The sequence below is a fragment of the Salvelinus alpinus genome, chromosome 6 (assembly GCF_045679555.1).
Source record: "Salvelinus alpinus chromosome 6, SLU_Salpinus.1, whole genome shotgun sequence".
NCBI lineage: Eukaryota > Metazoa > Chordata > Actinopteri > Salmoniformes > Salmonidae > Salvelinus > Salvelinus alpinus.
Genome location: NC_092091.1, coordinates 37529410 through 37547605, shown reverse-complemented (window position 1 = coordinate 37547605; position 18196 = coordinate 37529410). Strand labels below are relative to the sequence as shown.

Sequence of the window (18196 nt, the reverse complement as noted above, 5' to 3'; positions counted from 1 at the left end):
GTAGGCCTCCTTGCTCGCACACGCTTTTTCAGTTCTGCCCACAAATGTTCTATAGGATTGAGGTCAGGGCTTTGTGATGGCCACTCCAATACCTTGACTTTGTTGTCCTTAAGCCATTTTGCCACAACTTTGGAAGTATGCTTGGGGTCATTGTCCAATTGGAAGACCCATTTGCGACCAAGCTTTAACTTCCTGACTGATGTCTTGAGATGTTGCCTCAATATATCCACATTCAATATATATGCCTTTTTTTTTTTTAAGTGGACCAGTCCCTCCTGCAGCAAAGCACCCCCACAACATGATGCTGCCACCCCCGTGTTTCACGGTTGGAATGGTGTTCTTCGGCTTGCAAGCATCCCCCTTTTTCCTCCAAACATAACGATGGTCATTATGGCCAAACAGTTCTATTTTTGTTTCATCAGACCAGAGGACATATCTCCAAAAAGTACAATCTTTGTCCCCATGTGTAGTTGAAAACCGTAGTCAGGCTTATTGATGGCGGGTCTGGAGCAGTGGCTTCTTCCTTGCTGAGCGGCCTTTCAGGTTATGTCGATATAGGACTCATTTTACTGTGGATATAGATACTTTTGTACCTGTTTCCTCCAGCATCTTCACAAGGTCCTTTGCTGTTCGGCGATTGATTTTTGCACCAAAGTACGTTCATCTCTAGGAGACAGAACGCGTCTCCTTCCTGAGCGGTATGACGGCTGCGTGGTCCCATGGTGTTTATACTTGCGTACTATTGTTTGAACAGATGAACGTGGTACCTTCAGGCGTTTGGAAATTGCTCCCAAGGATGAACCAGACTTGTGGAGGTCTACAATTTTTTTCTGAGGTCTTGGATGATTTCTTTAGATTTTCCCATGATGTCAAGCAAAGAGGCACTGAGTTTGAAGGTAGGCCTTGAATTACATCCACAGGTACACCTCCAATTGACTCAAATGATATTAATTAGCCTATCAGAAGCATCTAAAGCCATAATTTTCTGGAATTTCCCAAGCTGTTTAAAGGCACAGTCAACTTAGTGTATGTAAACTTCTGACCCACTGGAATTGTGATACAGTGAATTATAAGTGAAATAATCTGTCTGTAAACAATTGTTGGAAAGATTACTTGTGTCATGCACCAAGTAGATGTACTAACCGACTTGCCAAAACTATAGTTTGTAAACAAGAAATGTGTGGAGAGGTTGAAAAACTAGTTTTAAACTTCCGACTTCAACTGTAACTGCAGTGCACTACTTTGATGAAAGCCCTTAAGGCTCGGGTCAATAGAGCTGCACTATATAGAAAATAAGATGCCATTTGGGACACAGCCATGGAGATGGACGGCGAGATGAGGAATGTAATGGAGATCGTAATAAAGCATGGAGGCATGAAATAAGGAAGTGTGGGAAAGGGTGCTTTGTTATTCTGACTATTGCCTAGGAAACAACATGTAATTTGAACTCCAACTTTTGCATTTAGCTTACAAGGCGCCAGGGCTGCAGGTGTGAGTGGGTGGTGGTGGAGGGAACGGGGCGAAGGAGAAACCACAGACTATGATTTCTCAGAGAGACGTAGCTCAACAGATCAACGAGATCACAAAGAAATTTCTCAAAGCTGCCTGTAAACATTGCCCACACACGCATGCACACATTTGCATGCTCACACGCGCAAACACACCAGTCAAAGTGTGTTTTGGACACACACACACACACATGCACACAGACACACAAACAGTCAAGAGCCAGACTTGTCTCCTGTGAAAAAACACAACACACCAGTCAAAGAAACAAGACAGAGGTGTGATGTGTGATAGTGATGGGAAGTTCAGTCAAAAGACCGATTCTTTAGACTAATTTTGTTAATTTGAGTCAGTAATGGCCAGAAGACGCAGGACCCCATACAAGCGAACGATGAACTGAAAACTTGAGAGTCACCGTGGTGTGCTTATTGAACCTGTCATTTGTGACTGAGACTTGTTGTTTAAACAATGTATGCCTACATTTGTTGATTGCTAGGTATACAAATAAGATTATGTTTTTATACATTTGAAACAAGGTCTAGTTGTGGCCACATCTGGACTAGATTGTGAACGACTGTTGGAGGAATGCATTGCTCGACTGCCGTGAGGGTGATAAGCACGATATGGTTCGCGAAATGCAGCCCCCCAAACGATTTGTTCTCGAGTTCAAGTTTGTTGAGCAGAGGCTGTGCATGTTTTGATTCTACAAAGCCGATTCCATCATAACATTCAATAATTAATGAATTGCATTCATTCTTGCACCATGAGATCAATTATCAGTTAACATATATTTATCTTCTCTATGCTGCCTGCAGCATGATCCATTTTCTTTTGCGTAATTATGACAGACAGTTGTTGGTCAGAGCACAACTCCGGAGCCGTTGAGTCGGAGGAGGAGGAGGAGCGTGTATCAATCCTGCTGCTCGCAGGTCAAAAGAACGACTAAAATGAACGAGTCAACTCAGAAAAACGAATCATGACTTTCGAGTCAGTAGAAAGAGTAGTAAAAAAGAATCGATCGCGTACTGGACCTCGCTATGTGTGATCTTGACAGTGTAGGAGAAACAAAGAGCATGTCAGTCTGTCACTCTGACTCTCTACATCAGGCATCAGTCAGAACAGAACAGAGTGGAGCAGCCTGACCCAGAATGCACATCTTATAGAGGAGTAAAGGCATCCGTCCACATGCTTCCGAGCCGTAACAGTTTGGAACAGTTTGAGCCTATATTGTGACTACATTTTGTGCCGTTTTTGTTAGTTTGTGTCTCAGTGAGGGTTTTATCGGTTGTTCGGGCACAACAGCAAAAAGTTTGAGGCAAGCCGAAGTCAGTAGCCGAAGTCTACTCCCATTAGTCGGTGATTGGTCAACAGCAGGGGTTCTTCAATGAAGTGTTTTTTTGTCATTCAACGAGAGACGAATCAGTTTCATGCACATTTTTTCACTTTAGAAATACTGCACCAAACGTCTTAATTTGATGAAAAAACGTATTATTTTTCAAACGAAGGTCTTTTTTAAGGGACTATGCAAGCACACTCGTTCAGCCAGCTGAACTGAAGCATGCTGATGCCTTAGGGGGATGGGAGAGGAAGTGTGTGCTGCAGATTGACAGCCAAGCCAGGGTTGAGAGGGGGGAAAGTGGTGTAAGGGTGTAAAACAGGAGAGAAGTACTAACCTTTCTTGTTTGCTGCGTCCACAGAAAGCAGGGGGAAAGTGAGCGAGGGAGAAAACAGAGAGTGAGAGAGAGGGAGGAGGATTAAATTACAGGGTTAAAGCATAGAAGCAGTGGATGGGGAACAGCACCTGGCTAATACAAGCTCTTTACTTCACACCTCCCTCCCTCCTTCCTTCCATCCATCCCTCCCACCCTCTCTCTCCCCCTCTCCTCCAACCTCTCAGCCCTGCGGTTTTATTCAGATAATAACGCTGACATTTTCGAAAATGAGTTTTTCCTCCAGGGGCCCAGATCTCAATCCCTGTCACTGTGATCATCTTCAACAAGTGTTTAAATATCCGTTTCTTTTCTTTACAACCCATTCTCTTAAGATACATATGCTGGAAAACTAAAAAGAGGAGGATCTACAAATCTGCTATGTGGGGCATTCAGGAGATAATTATATTCTCTGCAGTTGGACAGGCTTGATGATGGTGCACTCTGCTCCTTCAGGTTACTTGAGGTAGATATTATACTAGCTCAGTGGAAATACAGTAGGCTGCATCCTGCAACTAACGTCCCGGTATCAACTATGTTATCATTGTGTGGACAGATGAGGATGGGGTTATTATATAATAAGCTGTTTCACCTCATATACTTTTACAACTGTTGAAATGTCTATAGATCTGCCTCTTGTATTGTGTTGTGTAGCGTTTACATTCATTTATATTTGAATACAATCCATTCCAGCAAAATGACTTCCAAGTCATAAAAAGTTGCTATGTGTCCTGGCATGGACATCAGAGAGCTATAGGCCTATGCAGTCAAATAGGCATGTTAAATTGGGACACTTCAAAATATTTCTTCTCATTTGCTGTGAAGAAATTCTCCACCCTCCTTCCATCTAAGTCAGCCTTGTCTGGACTTATCCACAGAGAAATACTTTGAATTACTAGTTCAGCTGAGTTCAGCTCATTACTTTCCTGGGTTGTTGTGTAAGAGCGAGTTGAGGCCTGGCTCCTTCTGATTGCCAGAGTGAGGAGAATTAAGGTGAGACCAAGCATTTTGGAATGCTTTTTTAAATGATTAAGTCCTTTTTAATTATCAAGTCAAGCACCTGATTCCCTTTTTTGTTCAAGCAGGGCTGAAGCGTCTGAGAAGTAAGGAGAGCTACACTACCACAACCCCAGCAACTCAAAGACTGAACAAACAGTAAGAGAGAAGGGTGACAAAAGAGGAGAAGAAAGTTGAACAGATAGAAGAAGACAGAAAGGAGGACCAGCTCGTCCCATCCCAGCAGTGTGCTATCTAGCTGAGATGTCATTATTAGCGGAAGAAGCATATGGATCCCCTGTTCTTCCCTCTCTCTCTTACGCTAGCTCAGTTAGAAGCTCTAAGGACAGCTACATTCAAAGAGAGCAGAGAAAACATGGCTGGGGCAACTCTGGGTGAGCAGGGCCACAGGCTACCTGACTGAGAGACCTCCCATATCAATGCCCACTCCAAGGAGAGAGTCTCACAGAGCCTATAGGACTTCAGGCTGAGGCTAGATGAATGTCTATCTGTCTTGATGGAGCAACCACTGAAATCTAACGAATGCAGGCCAGTCAAGTTCTTCCACACCAATCTCAACAAACCATTTCTGTATGGACCTCGCTTTGTGCATGGGGGTATTGTCATAGGAAAGGGTCTTCCCCAAACTGTTGCCACAAAGTTGGAAGCACAGAAACATCTAGAATGTAATTGTATGATATAGCATTAAGATTTCCCTTCACTGGAACTAAGGGTCCTAGCCTGAACCATGAAAAACAGCCCCAGACCATTATTCTTCCTCCACCAAACTTTACAGTTGGCACTATGCATTTGGGCAGGTAGCATTCTCCTGGCATCCGCCAAACCCAGGTTCATCCATCGGACTGGAAGATGGTGAAACGTGATTCAACATTCCAGCGAACACATTCCCACTGCTTCAGAGTCCATTGGTGGTGAGCTTTACATCACTCCAGCTGACGCTTGGCATTGTGCATGGTGATCTTAGGCTTGTGTGCGGCCGCTCGGCCATGGAAACCCATTTCATGAAGCTCCCGACAAACAGTACTTGTGCTGACTTTGCTTCCAGAGGCAGTTTGGAACTCATTATTGTTGCAACCGAGGACAGAAGATTTTTACGTGCTTCGCGTATCAGCATTCGGCGGTCCCGTTCTGTGGGCTTGTGTGAGCTATCACTTCGCGGCTGAGATGTTGTTGCTCCTAGACATTTCCACTTCACAATAACAGCACTTACAGTTGACCAGGGCAGCTCTAGCAGGGCAGAAACTTGACAAGCTGGCTTGTTTGAAAGGTGGCATCCTATCATGGTGCCACATTGAAAGTCACTGAGCTCTTCAGTAAGGCCATTCTACTGCCATTCATCTATGGAGTTTGCATGGCTGTGTGCTTGATTTTATACACCTGTCAGCAATGGGTGTGGCTGATATTGTCGAATCCACTCATTTGTAGGGGTGACCACTTACTTATGTATATACCAAGCATTCGGAAAGTATTCAGACACATTTTGTTGAGTTACAGCCTTTTTCTAAAATGGATTAATAAACTATTTCCCTCATCAATCTACACACAATACCCCTTAATGTCAAAGCGAAAACAGGTTTTTAGAAATTTTAACACATGAAAAAAAAAACTTATTTATTCAGACCCTTTGCAATGAGACTCGAAATTAATCTCAGGCGCATCCTGCTTCTATTGATCATCATTGAGATGTTTCTACAGCTTCATTGGAGTCCACCTGTGGTCAATTCAATTGATTGGTCATGATTTGGAAAGGCACACACCTGTCTATATAAGGTCCCACATTTGACAGGGCATGTCAGTGCAAAAACCAAGCCATGAAGTTGAAGGAATAGTCCGTAGAGCTCAGAGACAGGATTGTTTTGAGGCACAGATCTGGGGAACGGTACCAAAAAATGTCTGCAGCATTGAAGGTCCCCAAAAACAGAGTGGACTCCATCATTCTAAAATGGAAATAGTTTTGAACCACCAAGACTCTTCCTAGAGTTGGCCGCTCAGCCAAACTGAGCAATCGGGGGAGAAGGGCCTTGGTCAGGGAGGTGGCCAAGAACCCGATAGTCACTCTGACAGAGCTCTAGAGTTCCTCTTTGGACATGGGAGAACCTTCCAGAAGGGCAACCATCTCTGCAGCACTCCACCAATCAGGCTTTTATGGTAGAGTGGCCAGACTGAAGCCACTCCTCAGGTAAAAGGCACATGACAGCCTGCTTGGAGTTTGCCAAAAGGCACCTAAAGACTCTCAGACCATGATAAACAAGATTCTCTGGCATGATGAAACTAAGACTGAACTCTTTGGCCTGAATGCCAAGAGTCACGTCTGGAGGAAAGCTGGCAACATCCATACTGTGAAGCATGGTGGTGACAGCATCATGCTGGGGGGATGTTTTTCAGTGGCAGGTAATGGGAGACTGGTCAGGATCGAGGGAAAGATAAACAGGCCAAAGTACAGACAGATCCTTGATGAAAACCTGCTCCAGAGCGCTCAGGACCTCAGACTGGGGTGAAGGTTCACCTCCAACAGGAAAACGACCCTAAGCACACAGCCAAGACAAAGCAGGAGTGGCTTCGGGACAAGACTCTGAATGTCCTTGAATGGCCCAGCCAGAGCCCAGACTTGAAACCGATCAAACATCTGTGGAGAGACCTAAAAATAGCTGTGCAGCGACACTCCCCATCCAACCTGACAAAGAACAATGGGAGAAACTCCCCAAATACAGGTGTGCCAAGCTTGTAGCGTTATACCGAAGCGAATGTGAGCCCGTAATCGCTGCCAAAAGTGCTTCAACAAAGTACTAAGTAATGGGTCTGAATACTTATGTAAATGTTATATTTCAGTTTCTTATTTTTTATAAATTATCAAACATTTCTAAAATCCTGTCTTTGCTGTGCCATTATGGGGTGATGTGTGTAGATTGATGAGGGGAAAAAAACAATAAGGTTGTTTTATAATAAGGCTGTAACATAACAAAATGTGAAAAAATTCAAGGGGTCTGAATACTTTCAGAATGCACTGTATGGTGTATAGTGCCAAGAATACATGTTTGCACTTTGCTTTAAGTACATACAACAACTTGAAGGTGTTATTTCTATAAAATGACAGTATACTGCTGTTTTCTGATTTCAATTAGTTTAATATTTTGTACCGTGACCACACTTGGTTGAGTGCGTCAATATTTCTGCAGTGCCATCAGGTTCATGATTATCGCTTGGAACATGTATTAACACACTGAAGAAATGGGGTATGGTTAGGATACAGTGTTGTTCCCTGGGGTGCAAAAAAGGTACAGTTCGGTACCTTGTAAGTATAATCAGACATGTTTCTACCCAACATTTAGAATATGAAGTACGATCATCATTCATAGGTGGGGGCAATGTACTGGTGGGGCTCATTAGCATATTTTGGGATGTGGACAAATACACTATACAAAAGTATGTGGACACCGCTTCAAATGAGGGGATTAGGCTATTTCAGCCACAGCTGTTGCTGACAGGTGTATAAAATCGAGCAGAGCCTTTCAATGTGGCACTATCATAAGATGCAACTGTTCCAAGAAGTCAGTTCGCCAAATTTCTGCCCTGCTAGAGCTGCCCCGGTCAACTGTAAGTGCTGTTATTGTGAAGTGGAAACGTCTCGGCACAACAATGCCTCAGCCGCGAAGTGATAGGCCACACAAGCTTAAAGAACGGGAATGCCACACAAGCTCAAAGAACGGGACCGTCGAGGGCTGAAGCGTGTAGCACATAAAAATTGGTTGTCCCCTGTTGCAACACTCAATACGAGTTCCAAACTGCCTGTGGAAGCAACGTCAGTGCATAAACTGTTAGTCGGGATCTTCATGAAATGGGTTTCCATGGCCGAGCAGCCGCACACAAGCCTAAGATCACCATGTGCAATGCCAAGCATCGGCTGGAGTGGTGTAAAGCTCGCGGCCATTGGACTCTGGAGCAGTTGAAAGGTGTTCTATGGAGTGTTGAATCACGCTTCACACATCACCATCTTCCAGTCTGACAGACAAATCTGGGTTTGGTGGATGCCAGGAGAATGTTACCTACCCCACTGTAAACTTTGGGGGAGGAGGAATAATGGTCTGGCGCTGTTTTTCATTGTTCAGGCTAGGCCCCTTAGTTCCAGTGAAGGGAAATCTTAATGCTATATCATACAATTACATTCTAGATGATTCGGTGCTTCCAACTTTGTGGCAACAGTTTCCTGTTTCTGCATGACAATGCCCCCATGCACAGAAATGGTTTGTAAAGATCGATGTGGAAGAACTTGACTGGCCTGCTCAGAGCCCTGACCACAATCCCATCGAACACCTTTGGGATGAACTGGAATGCAGACCGTGAGCCAGGCCTAATCGCCCAACATCAGTGCCCGACCTCACTAACGGTCTAGTGGAAGCAAGTCCCAGCAGCAATGTTCCAACATCTAGTGGAAAGCCTTCCCAGAAGAATGGAGGCTTTTATAGCAGCAAACTCCATATTAACACCCAGGATTTTGGAATGAGATGTTCGACGAGCAGGTGTCCACATACTTTTGGTCTTGTTGTGTATATGTGCATTTGTGCCAACTGTCATGCTGATGCAAGTTAACCACCTCTTTTGACACTGTCTGCTCTACACACGTGAGTCTGGAGAGACAATTCTCCTCCTCACAATTGTGTAGCGAATTCTACTAGATGAAAAGCCAAAATGAGTAAGTCATCCTGGCATTTAAAGCACACTCGATTTTCGAAATTTCACATACTACCAAAGTTTGTAGTTATCAGTTATGTCCTAACTGCCTTTAGCAGTAATGCCACTTTTTTGAGAACACAAGCATACATGTACAGTTGCGGGCACTTGTGAAAAACGATCCACATCAAACACTAGAGTGCCGTGATGCACATTCATTGCAGCAAATGTTCTGCCAATGCCATGTCACTACCTAACATTTTAGCCCACAATTCCCGCCTATTAGCAGATCAGAAATAGTTGACGTGGCGGTGTATTTACCTCTTGAAGAGCAGGATGGCGATGACGATGATGATGATGAGTACGACAGCCAGGACAGGGCCCATGACCCACAGCATCTCTGGGTCCTCAGCATGGCGAGCCATACCGCTGTGGAGCTTCACTGTGATGGGGTCCGAGTACGGGCTGGCCGCAAACGTCTTCTGCTGCAGGAGGAAAGAAGGAGGAGGACACCACACAGCAACCCCTGTTCAGAATGGAGAGGCTTTATCATTTGGTTGAGGCTGAACACTGCTCTATTAACCTTGAGACCTGTGTAGTCTCAAGTGTGTTGGAGTACTTCAGAGCTCTATGCTCTTATGTCTTATCCCTTGTCTAACCCAGTGCCTGATTGAAAGTCAGTGGCTGACATCAGTTAGGCGTCTGGAAACACGGTGCTTACTCAACGTGATGCCACCTTAGCCCTATACAGAGTTCTTTATAGCGCTGCCTTAGCCCATATCTAACGCTGTGTCTGATGGAGACTAACATCAGCCAGGCATCTGTTGAAGGAGAGAGAGGTGTATTTGTAGCTAGCTCCACTCTTTAATAGAGTGAAACTTCCCCGACCTGTCAGCCAGAACACAAAGTGACAACAAGCGCAGTTACTTTAAGCGAATTACGCCTTGCAAATTGATCCATTTAACTTTATTATGTGACGCCAGCATCATGCCAAGCCATATCCATTGTACCCAGCCTCTCTGCAAAAAACTTGAAGATGAAAAGGGGATCTGTGGTAGACACACACACACACACACACACACACACACACACACACACACACACACACACACACACACACACACACACACACACACACACACACACACACACACACACACACACACACACATACACACACAGAGAGAGAGAGAGAGAGAAAGAGAGAGGAAAGTAGTTGTTGCCTACTTTGGAAATTTATGACAGAACTCCCTTTTTAATGAGGTTTTAATAGCCTTTTTAACTGATAAAAACATTAACTGGTGCTGACAAAGAAGTTCATTCCAGTTGCCGTAGAAACACACAGAGCACTGCAGTCACTACATATGCCTGCTTACTGTGGTGGCACAGACGCAAGCCGGGAGAGAGGTATAGGCTTATTGTAGCCTAAGTGCTGATGCAGATGAAGCTACTACTAAATACACTCAGGGAGTAGTACACATATGCTGCGAGCAGATAAACAAACTCCAGATCCTGCCCCTGTATCAGCAATCGCCCACTCACAACTGCTCCCTGGTAGTTAAGTCTGTCCCCTTCCCCTCGCTCCTCTCTGCCCCTGACCCTGAGTTATTTTCAGCCTCTGTTGCTCTCTTCTCCTGCTCTTCCCCTCCTCTAACCCTGCCATGTCAATTAGTGAGACTGTGATATACTGTAGCGTAATGATGCCAGTGAGACAGGGTTGGCCACGGGTTCTCTGCTGGCTTCCAGAGGGCGTGATAAAAGTTGTCACCTTTATTGGATTTGTCCTCAGAGGCCGCTGATGCGCATCCTCCCATGCACTAGTCACCCTCCCCGGACACAGCAGGGACGACACACAATGACCGAGTCTAATCCTCCATCAAGATCTCTCTCTACCCGTCTCTCTACCTCTCGCTCTTACCGCTCTCTCTGTCCCATTTGCAACCCCTTCGCTGTCTAAGACGTGTTGCTAAAATGATTGTTTAATAACTGGCAGTGGAAATCCCAACAACTTTCACTGAGGCCATGCCACCAGGTTTACATGTGGCTAGCACTTGTCAGGCCCAGTTGAGGAGTACTCAAAACAAGAGTTACTGTCGAGTCTTCTGAATGTTTCACCACAGCATAAATTGGCATCTGATATTGATGCAGATGGTTGCAGTCATATCCTGCATAAATGAAGGACTCATATGGGCCAAAAGCCTTTGCACAAAGGTTCAAGGTCAAAAGGTCATGGTGCATCCCATATTCTGATACCTGCTGAGAAAGACCTGGGATCTTGATCGACTCAATGACAGAAACAGCCATGAATAGCCTGACATCTCTGAGAACTGTTCATGTTCATTTCTCTGCTCATTTCTCTGCTTCCTCTTTCTCTCTCCATCGCTTCCAGGCTCGTCTCTCCCTCTTCTGTCTCGGTCTCTCTATTCTCTCTCTCCCAGGCTCCTCTTCTCTCTCTCTTCTCCGTAGCTCATTCTTATACTTTTGGCAAAGTGCAGCACAAAACTTTATTTGAAAAATGGCAGCAGTCACGCCTCTTAGACAGAGTGGATGGAAGCCCAAACAAAAGAGGACATTTAGATATTCTCAGAGAGGGGGGAAACATTGGGAGTGATCAATTTGAGAAGCACTATCTGATAGAAACGCAGCCCATAGAGTGAGTGAATAATGTACTGCCAGCGCCTCTACATTTACAAATGCAGCATGGGAATGCTGTGTATTGGAGAGATAATAAAGTGAGTGAAAAGCAGAGCTGATGCGGGGAAGGGAAGGGAAGGAGAGAAGACTGAGGAGTGCATAGGGCGAATAGTCTTATTTTTTCCATTGTTTCTCCCACAATCAGGCTTCCCTCTGGGCACAACACATCATTGAAACATGAGCATTTGGGTAATATTTGGTTGAGATGTGGATCAATGAGATTTCAACCTACAGTATGTATATTCACCCACTCAAAAAGACAGCCAGAGGTTTGTTGAATTCCCAACATGCAATCACTGTGCTTTCAACCACCTAAAAGCACCACCAAATTCCAATGGAAGAATCAGGTCTGCTTTTTGGTTTAGTCGTCACCTAAATGTGTGTGATGCGTATACTTTTGTTTCAAAGTAGATTTGTTTAAGACTACCAAGAAACACTCATTGTGACCCTGATTCAGCACCATGCAGTAAAAGGTTAAGAGGTCTCTCAATAATCATTTTCACGACAGCCCATTGGAAGTAACAAGTGACACATTTTCAAGAGCTTGGGACTATAAGTTTCTATCTGCATTTTTGTCAAAATGTATTTATTGACACAGCCTTGTTATTGACATAGCACCACTTGCGTCATGACTGCATCAGTACGGACCAAAGACATTCATGTTCATCACTCACCACGTTAGGTCATCAGATGCTCCACTAAAATATGTCTCTGCAACAACAAATCAATGCTAGCTAGCTACGTTCTTCCTCTTTGGATCTGCGTTTAGAATGTCTCCAATTTCGGGTTTGTGCGGTTGTTGGTTGAGCTTTATGTAACTCTGTAGCAAGTATGGTCTGTGTGTGTAGGCGCTTATTGCGTCATGATCGCTATTTTAGAACGCCCTTCTGGCCAATCAGAAACGAGTATTCACCAACTCTGCGGTATAAAGTACTCTAAATACCCCAGTTCATGTTGATAAATTCTTAGATTCAATAATTGAGGGTTTGGAACTTTGAAGCCATTTATCTCAGAATCATAATTTTGCAGATAGATCCTAAAAAGTCATTGGCAATGAGTGGAGATCAGTGCAACATTAAACACTAAGATGATATTTGAACATATTGACAACGATCCCCTCTGGGTGTGTCTGAGGTGAGGGCAGAGCTCCAGGACCCCCCACTCCCCCTTCCCTTAATCCCCAGGCTACGACCTCTCTCTGTCTGTGTCTCGGTCTCTCTCTTTCGTCCTGTCTCTGTCTCGTTCTTTCAATCTGTCTCTTCCTCTATTTGTCTCTGTCCATCTCCCTATTTTCACTCTGTCTCTGTCTCTCTGCCTCCCTCTGTGTCATTTAAACAACTCTCTTTTTCATCCATAAAATCTCCCATAAAAAAAGGAAATCTCATCCATAAAACCTTTACTGCATTCCTCTTCTCTTAGTACTGTATATTATTTCCCCAAGGCTCCCTCTACCATGCTCCATTCCTCCATCAGACTTATCTCTCTCTCTGTACCCCTCACTCTTTTCACCCCTCCATCACTCCCATTCAGTTCTCTCCAGTCCCCTCAGATGAAACTGACACCTTTTCTCTCTAATGCTCCCTCCTCTCCTCCCTCTCTCCATATCTCCCTCTCTTCCCTGCTGTAAGTGATCACACTGTTTATATGGCTTGTTTCTTTTATCCAATTTCACACTTCCAGGCATATTTACCAGCCAAGGGAGCCACATAAAGCTGCAGTGCCCTTTTGCTCCAGTCTCCCGCCTCCCTCCTCCTCCTCTCTCCTCCTCCTTCCTCCATCCTGCCATCAACCCTGCCATAACTATAAAGCTGAGCTCACTTCCCTGTTTTCCCATGAATGTGATTAGCCTGCTATTTTTTTCTGGCCAGGCATGACTTAGATTCAATAATAATTCACTTTACTGGGTCACAGATCTGTTATGTGTCTGTCTGTCACTCTGCTAAAGAGAAATAACTGTGTTCTAGCTTAACAAAAACACAATACACAACTCCACTTTCTCTCCACAATGTATTGCTAACCAGAAGATGAAGAAAGACATAGCAATGGGCTGGCACTGTCGAGAGTTGGTGGTCCAATGGTTGTAAAATCAATTTATGTTTTTTATATTTATCAACCATGCCATCATTTCCTCATGCAGTATACAGTGCATTCAGAAAGTATTCGGACCCCTTGACGTTTTCCACATTTTGTTATGTTATACTCTAATTCGAAAATTGATTACATACATTTTTGTTCCTCATCAATCTACACACAATACCCCATAATGACAAAGCGAAAACAGGTTTTTAGACATTTTTGCATATACATAATAAAAAAAAAAAACTTATTGACATAAGTATTCAGACCCTTTGCTACGAGACTCGAAATTGGGCTCAGGTGCATCCTGTTTCCATGGATCATCCTTGAGATGTTCCTACAACTTAATTGGAGTCCACCTGTGGTAAATTCAATTGATTGGACATGATTTGGAAAGGCAGCGTGTAGCGACACTCCCCATTCAATCTGACAGAGCTTGAGAGGATCTGCAGAGAAAAATGGGAGAAACTCCCCAAATACAGGTGAGCCAAGCTTGAAGAGTCATACTCAAGAAGACTCGAGGCTGTAAACACTGCCAACGGTGCTTCAACAAAGTACTGAGTAAAGGGTCTGAATACTTCTGTAGGTGATATTTCAAAATTATAATTTTTTGCAAACATTAAAAAACATTTTTTTTTGCTTTGTCATTATGGGATATTGTGTGTAGATTGATGAGAAAAAAACAACAATTAAATCAATTTTTAGAATAAGTCTGGAATGTAACAAAACGTGGAAAAAGTCAAGGGGTCTGAATACTTTCCAAGTGCACTGTATGTACAGTAAATAGATAGGGGAGACATGTTTTGAGGCTCAGGAGCTGTCTGAACTTCTGCAGTGAAGACCAAGGACACCAGCGAGTGCATCTTCTAAAGAGGAAACCAATTACGGTCACACTGAGTGAACTCTGACGACATGGGTTCACAGTTTCCCTGTGACACGTGCAGCACACGTAACCATGACTCACTACACAGACGTGAGACATACAGTGCTGCTGCTTCGTGCAGCTTGTGGCATGGCGACACCAGCGTAAGTCTTGGCTCATCAGTTACATAGCTATGTCACTGCGAGACGGGAGGAATATCACACACACAAAAAAAAGATTGTACTAAAATATAATAATTGGCAGGCTGCACTGTGTAGAATATGCATGGTAGACTCAAGGTGCATTTACAGTATATGACATATCCTTACTGTTGTATTAACAGTGCATCTACATTGGATGTACATGTATCTCGGGGATGGTAATACTGTATGGAAGTTGTGTTATGTGACAGGACTACAGTATCTATGGATAGGGAGAAGTGGTTGTTTCACTTACAGATCCGTGGTCTTTGAGGGCAGCTAGTACGAAACAGAGGTACTGCTGCTGGCCCGGTAGAGGCTTGTTGTAGAAGCCGTTGTACTGCTTCTCGTCGCCTAGAGGGAAGGTGTCTGGCAGAGCGTCCATCTTGGCAGCGATGTAGGGTCTGAGGAACTCTTGGGTCTGTCTCCTCTTCAGGCTCTGGTCAGAACTAGCCTCCAGGAGCTGACATGACATCAGAGAGAAATACTTATCTGCATCCCAAACAGCGCCATTCTGTATGTGCACTATATCGGAAATAGGGTGCCAATTGGAGCGAAGGCTCAAAGATACACAATCTCCTACCATTGTGGCTTTGAGCAAGGCACTTAACTTTATTATCTATCTGTCCAGTTTGGGGTTTTGTTTTTATTGTGTAGAAACTACATAGTCAGTAATATAGAACACACATACTGTTCACATCAAATAAATATGTGTTCATAAACTGCGCTCATAGCCTACAATGAATTGTGCTTCTAGGCTCACAGGTGGGTTAAAATCTTATACTGCAAATGATGCATAGAGTAATTCAAGTTTTATAACATCTTGGTCCTGCAGCGAGGTGTCACACTTGTCCACAGTGGGCTGCTCCTCTCTTGTCTCTCTCGCCACTCGCACCTCTTTCTGACCTACAGCTGTGGTGAGAGGTCATAGCTTTATTAGACAGTCTCAGGAGTGTGTCCCTGTGTGTGTGTGTGTGTGTGTGTGTGTGTGTGTGTGTGTGTGTGTGTGTGTGTGTGTGTGTGTGTGTGTGTGTGTGTGTGTGTGTGTGTGTGTGTGTGTGTGTGTGTGTGTGTGTGTGTGTGTGTGTGTGTGTGTGTGTGTGTGTGTGTGTGTGTGTGTGTGTGTGTGAGATTGTTCCTGTGTGCGTGTGTGTGTGTGTGTTCCTGTCTGTGTGTATGAGGTATCATTAATTCACTCCCTCTGATGGAAAGAGGGGGTAGGTAGATTTGTGTCTTTGTAGATTGTTTGACTAATTTCTTCTCCACCTGCCTCTTCAGTGAGCATCTTACTCTGTCTATCTGTCTGTATCTGTTGGTCTGCTTCTATCTCAACTCTAGCAGGGTCTACTGCATTGCAAGCACTTACCGGTCAAGGTAGTACAATAACCAGACAAACAGTATTCAAAGAGAATGTCTGAAGTATTCTACAGTTCTACTGGTTCCTAGAAAGTCAACATTACATTTTTATGTGAACCACCCCTATAACCTTGTTCCTCTTCTCCGCTCTTCAATACAACTTTAACCAACCCATTTCATGCAGAAAATACAGTTTCTCTAGTCTATAAAACTGCAGCAATAGCAATGATTTAGATTGCAGAGAAAGAAAAGGCTTTGACAATGAGAAAGCAGATCTTGCTGTCTCAAAGATGCTTTGGATGCAGGCATATTTACTTAACGCGCTCTATGGTTTTCTTTGATATTCAAGAGGCTGCACTTTTTCTGCAGACGACAGTAGATTGAGAGAAAGCAAACTCACGAGAAAGATATTGAAGCCCAAAAGGTCCACATTAATAAAACAAAGCAACAGAAATGCTAAGAGCAGCTATTTAGGAGTGTTTTAAGTGCCTCAAACACTCAGGAGAAGCAAAACTTGAAATGAAAAATAAAAAGCTTATTTTTTTAAATGGAAATCACCATCTTGCACAGCAAAGACAAACTGTTAAGGGCAAAAAGGGCAATTTACACGTGTAGTGAAAGCTGAGAATTCTGTAATCAGCAATTCACAGCATGATCTGTCGATATCGTCTTGTTCTTTTTTTGGGGGGGGGGGGGGGTTAGAGACAAAATATATGAGGAGATTTAAAGATGCTTCATATTTAATGGGCTTGGTGCTATGGAAGAAAGAGATTTTTTGGTCTGCGCACAGAGAAGGTGCTGTTAACACACACACACGCACTCACCTCATCCAAGTCCATATCTTCAGGGTTCTCCCACCTGCGTAGTGTGGCTGGTGTGACAGGAACCACCACTATGTAGTAATATCTGTAGAGAGAGAGACAGGCAGGTTGAGCACGACCAGGGTGTGTGTGTGTGTGTGTGTGTGTGTGTGTGTGTATGTGTGTGTGTATGTGTGTGTGCGTGTGGTCTAACTTTACTATCCTTTTGGGTTCCAAAAGTCCTTACATCGGATTGTAAAACAAGGAACATTTGAATAGTGGGGACATTTCAACCGGTCCCCCAAAAGAAAAATGCTATTTTAGGTTTAGGTGTTATGTTTAGGGTTAAGATTACAATTAGGGTTAGAATTAGGCTGAGGAGCTAGGGGCTAGGGGTTAGGGGTTAAGGTTAGGGCTTGGTTAAGGTTAGGTTTAGGGAAAATAAGATTTAGAATGAGAATAGATGTTTTGGTCCCCACTTGGATAGTAAAACCAATGTGTGTGTGCGATGGAGTGAGCATTAGTGTGTGTGCGTGCATGGGTGCATGCATGTGAGTGTAACACGCTGTCCCTTTGGGTAAGCCTGAGCATATCTCAGATATCTGTATTGTCATAACATTCAGGCTCTGCTAAGGCCTCAATCCATCCATACTCAAACATAGATATGTAGTCTCTCATACCAAATAATTAATCCCCTGATGGACAAACACACGTATGCTATGCACACACATCCCCCCTCTTATGCGTCAACATCTTTACCCTGTTAAACCTATGTAGTTACTTCTGTCACCAGAGGAATACTAGGATAAGTTTGGCTTTGGCTCTGATGTTTACTCTGGCTCTTGTGTGTGTGTGTGTGTGTGTGTGTGTGTGTGTGTGTGTGTGTGTGTGTGTGTGTGTGTGTGTGTGTGTGTGTGTGTGTGTGTGTGTGTGTGTGTGTGTGTGTGTGTGTGTGTGTGTGTGTGTGTGTGTGTGTGTGTGTGTGTGTGTGTGTGTGTCTCTAATCCAGAGTGTGATGAAAAGGTCTGGCCAGGGCATTAAGATACTGATTGTATTGCTAAATTCGTTTTTTTGTGTGTTTTTTTACCACTCATGCTGGCGCTGCTTATTACGGCTTAGATGTTCACAGTTTCTTTTTTAGAAACAAACACTTGAGTCCAAGTAATTCACAAGTCTGCCTGAGTAGTAGGGGTAAAAAAAAGGTACCTTTTCTGAAATTGCAGGTTCTGCATTGGGCCCCAGCTTTTTTTATGAGTTAACATTTGAAGTGAACTCTTGAAGAAATTGCTTTCTGCTCTAATGGGAGAG

At 43.9% G+C, this 18196-nt stretch overlaps 1 protein-coding gene across 18 annotated transcripts in view; it reads right to left on the bottom strand.

Annotated features, from left to right (window-relative positions):
* LOC139578647 (receptor-type tyrosine-protein phosphatase F-like) overlaps positions 1 to 18196 on the bottom strand; it is a 432132-nt gene that overhangs the window by 31429 nt on the left and 382507 nt on the right. For 10 of the 18 annotated variants that reach the window (XM_071406531.1, XM_071406534.1, XM_071406536.1 and 7 more), the window contains 4 exons: positions 16913 to 16994; positions 14989 to 15195; positions 9222 to 9385; positions 3180 to 3191 (listed from right to left, as the gene is read on the bottom strand). In XM_071406531.1, coding sequence (XP_071262632.1) covers positions 3180 to 3191; positions 9222 to 9385; positions 14989 to 15195; positions 16913 to 16994 — 465 coding nt within the window. The remainder of the gene's footprint in view (positions 1 to 3179; positions 3192 to 9221; positions 9386 to 14988; positions 15196 to 16912; positions 16995 to 18196) is intronic. The other 8 variants (XM_071406533.1, XM_071406538.1, XM_071406545.1 and 5 more) reach the window with 1 other exon arrangement.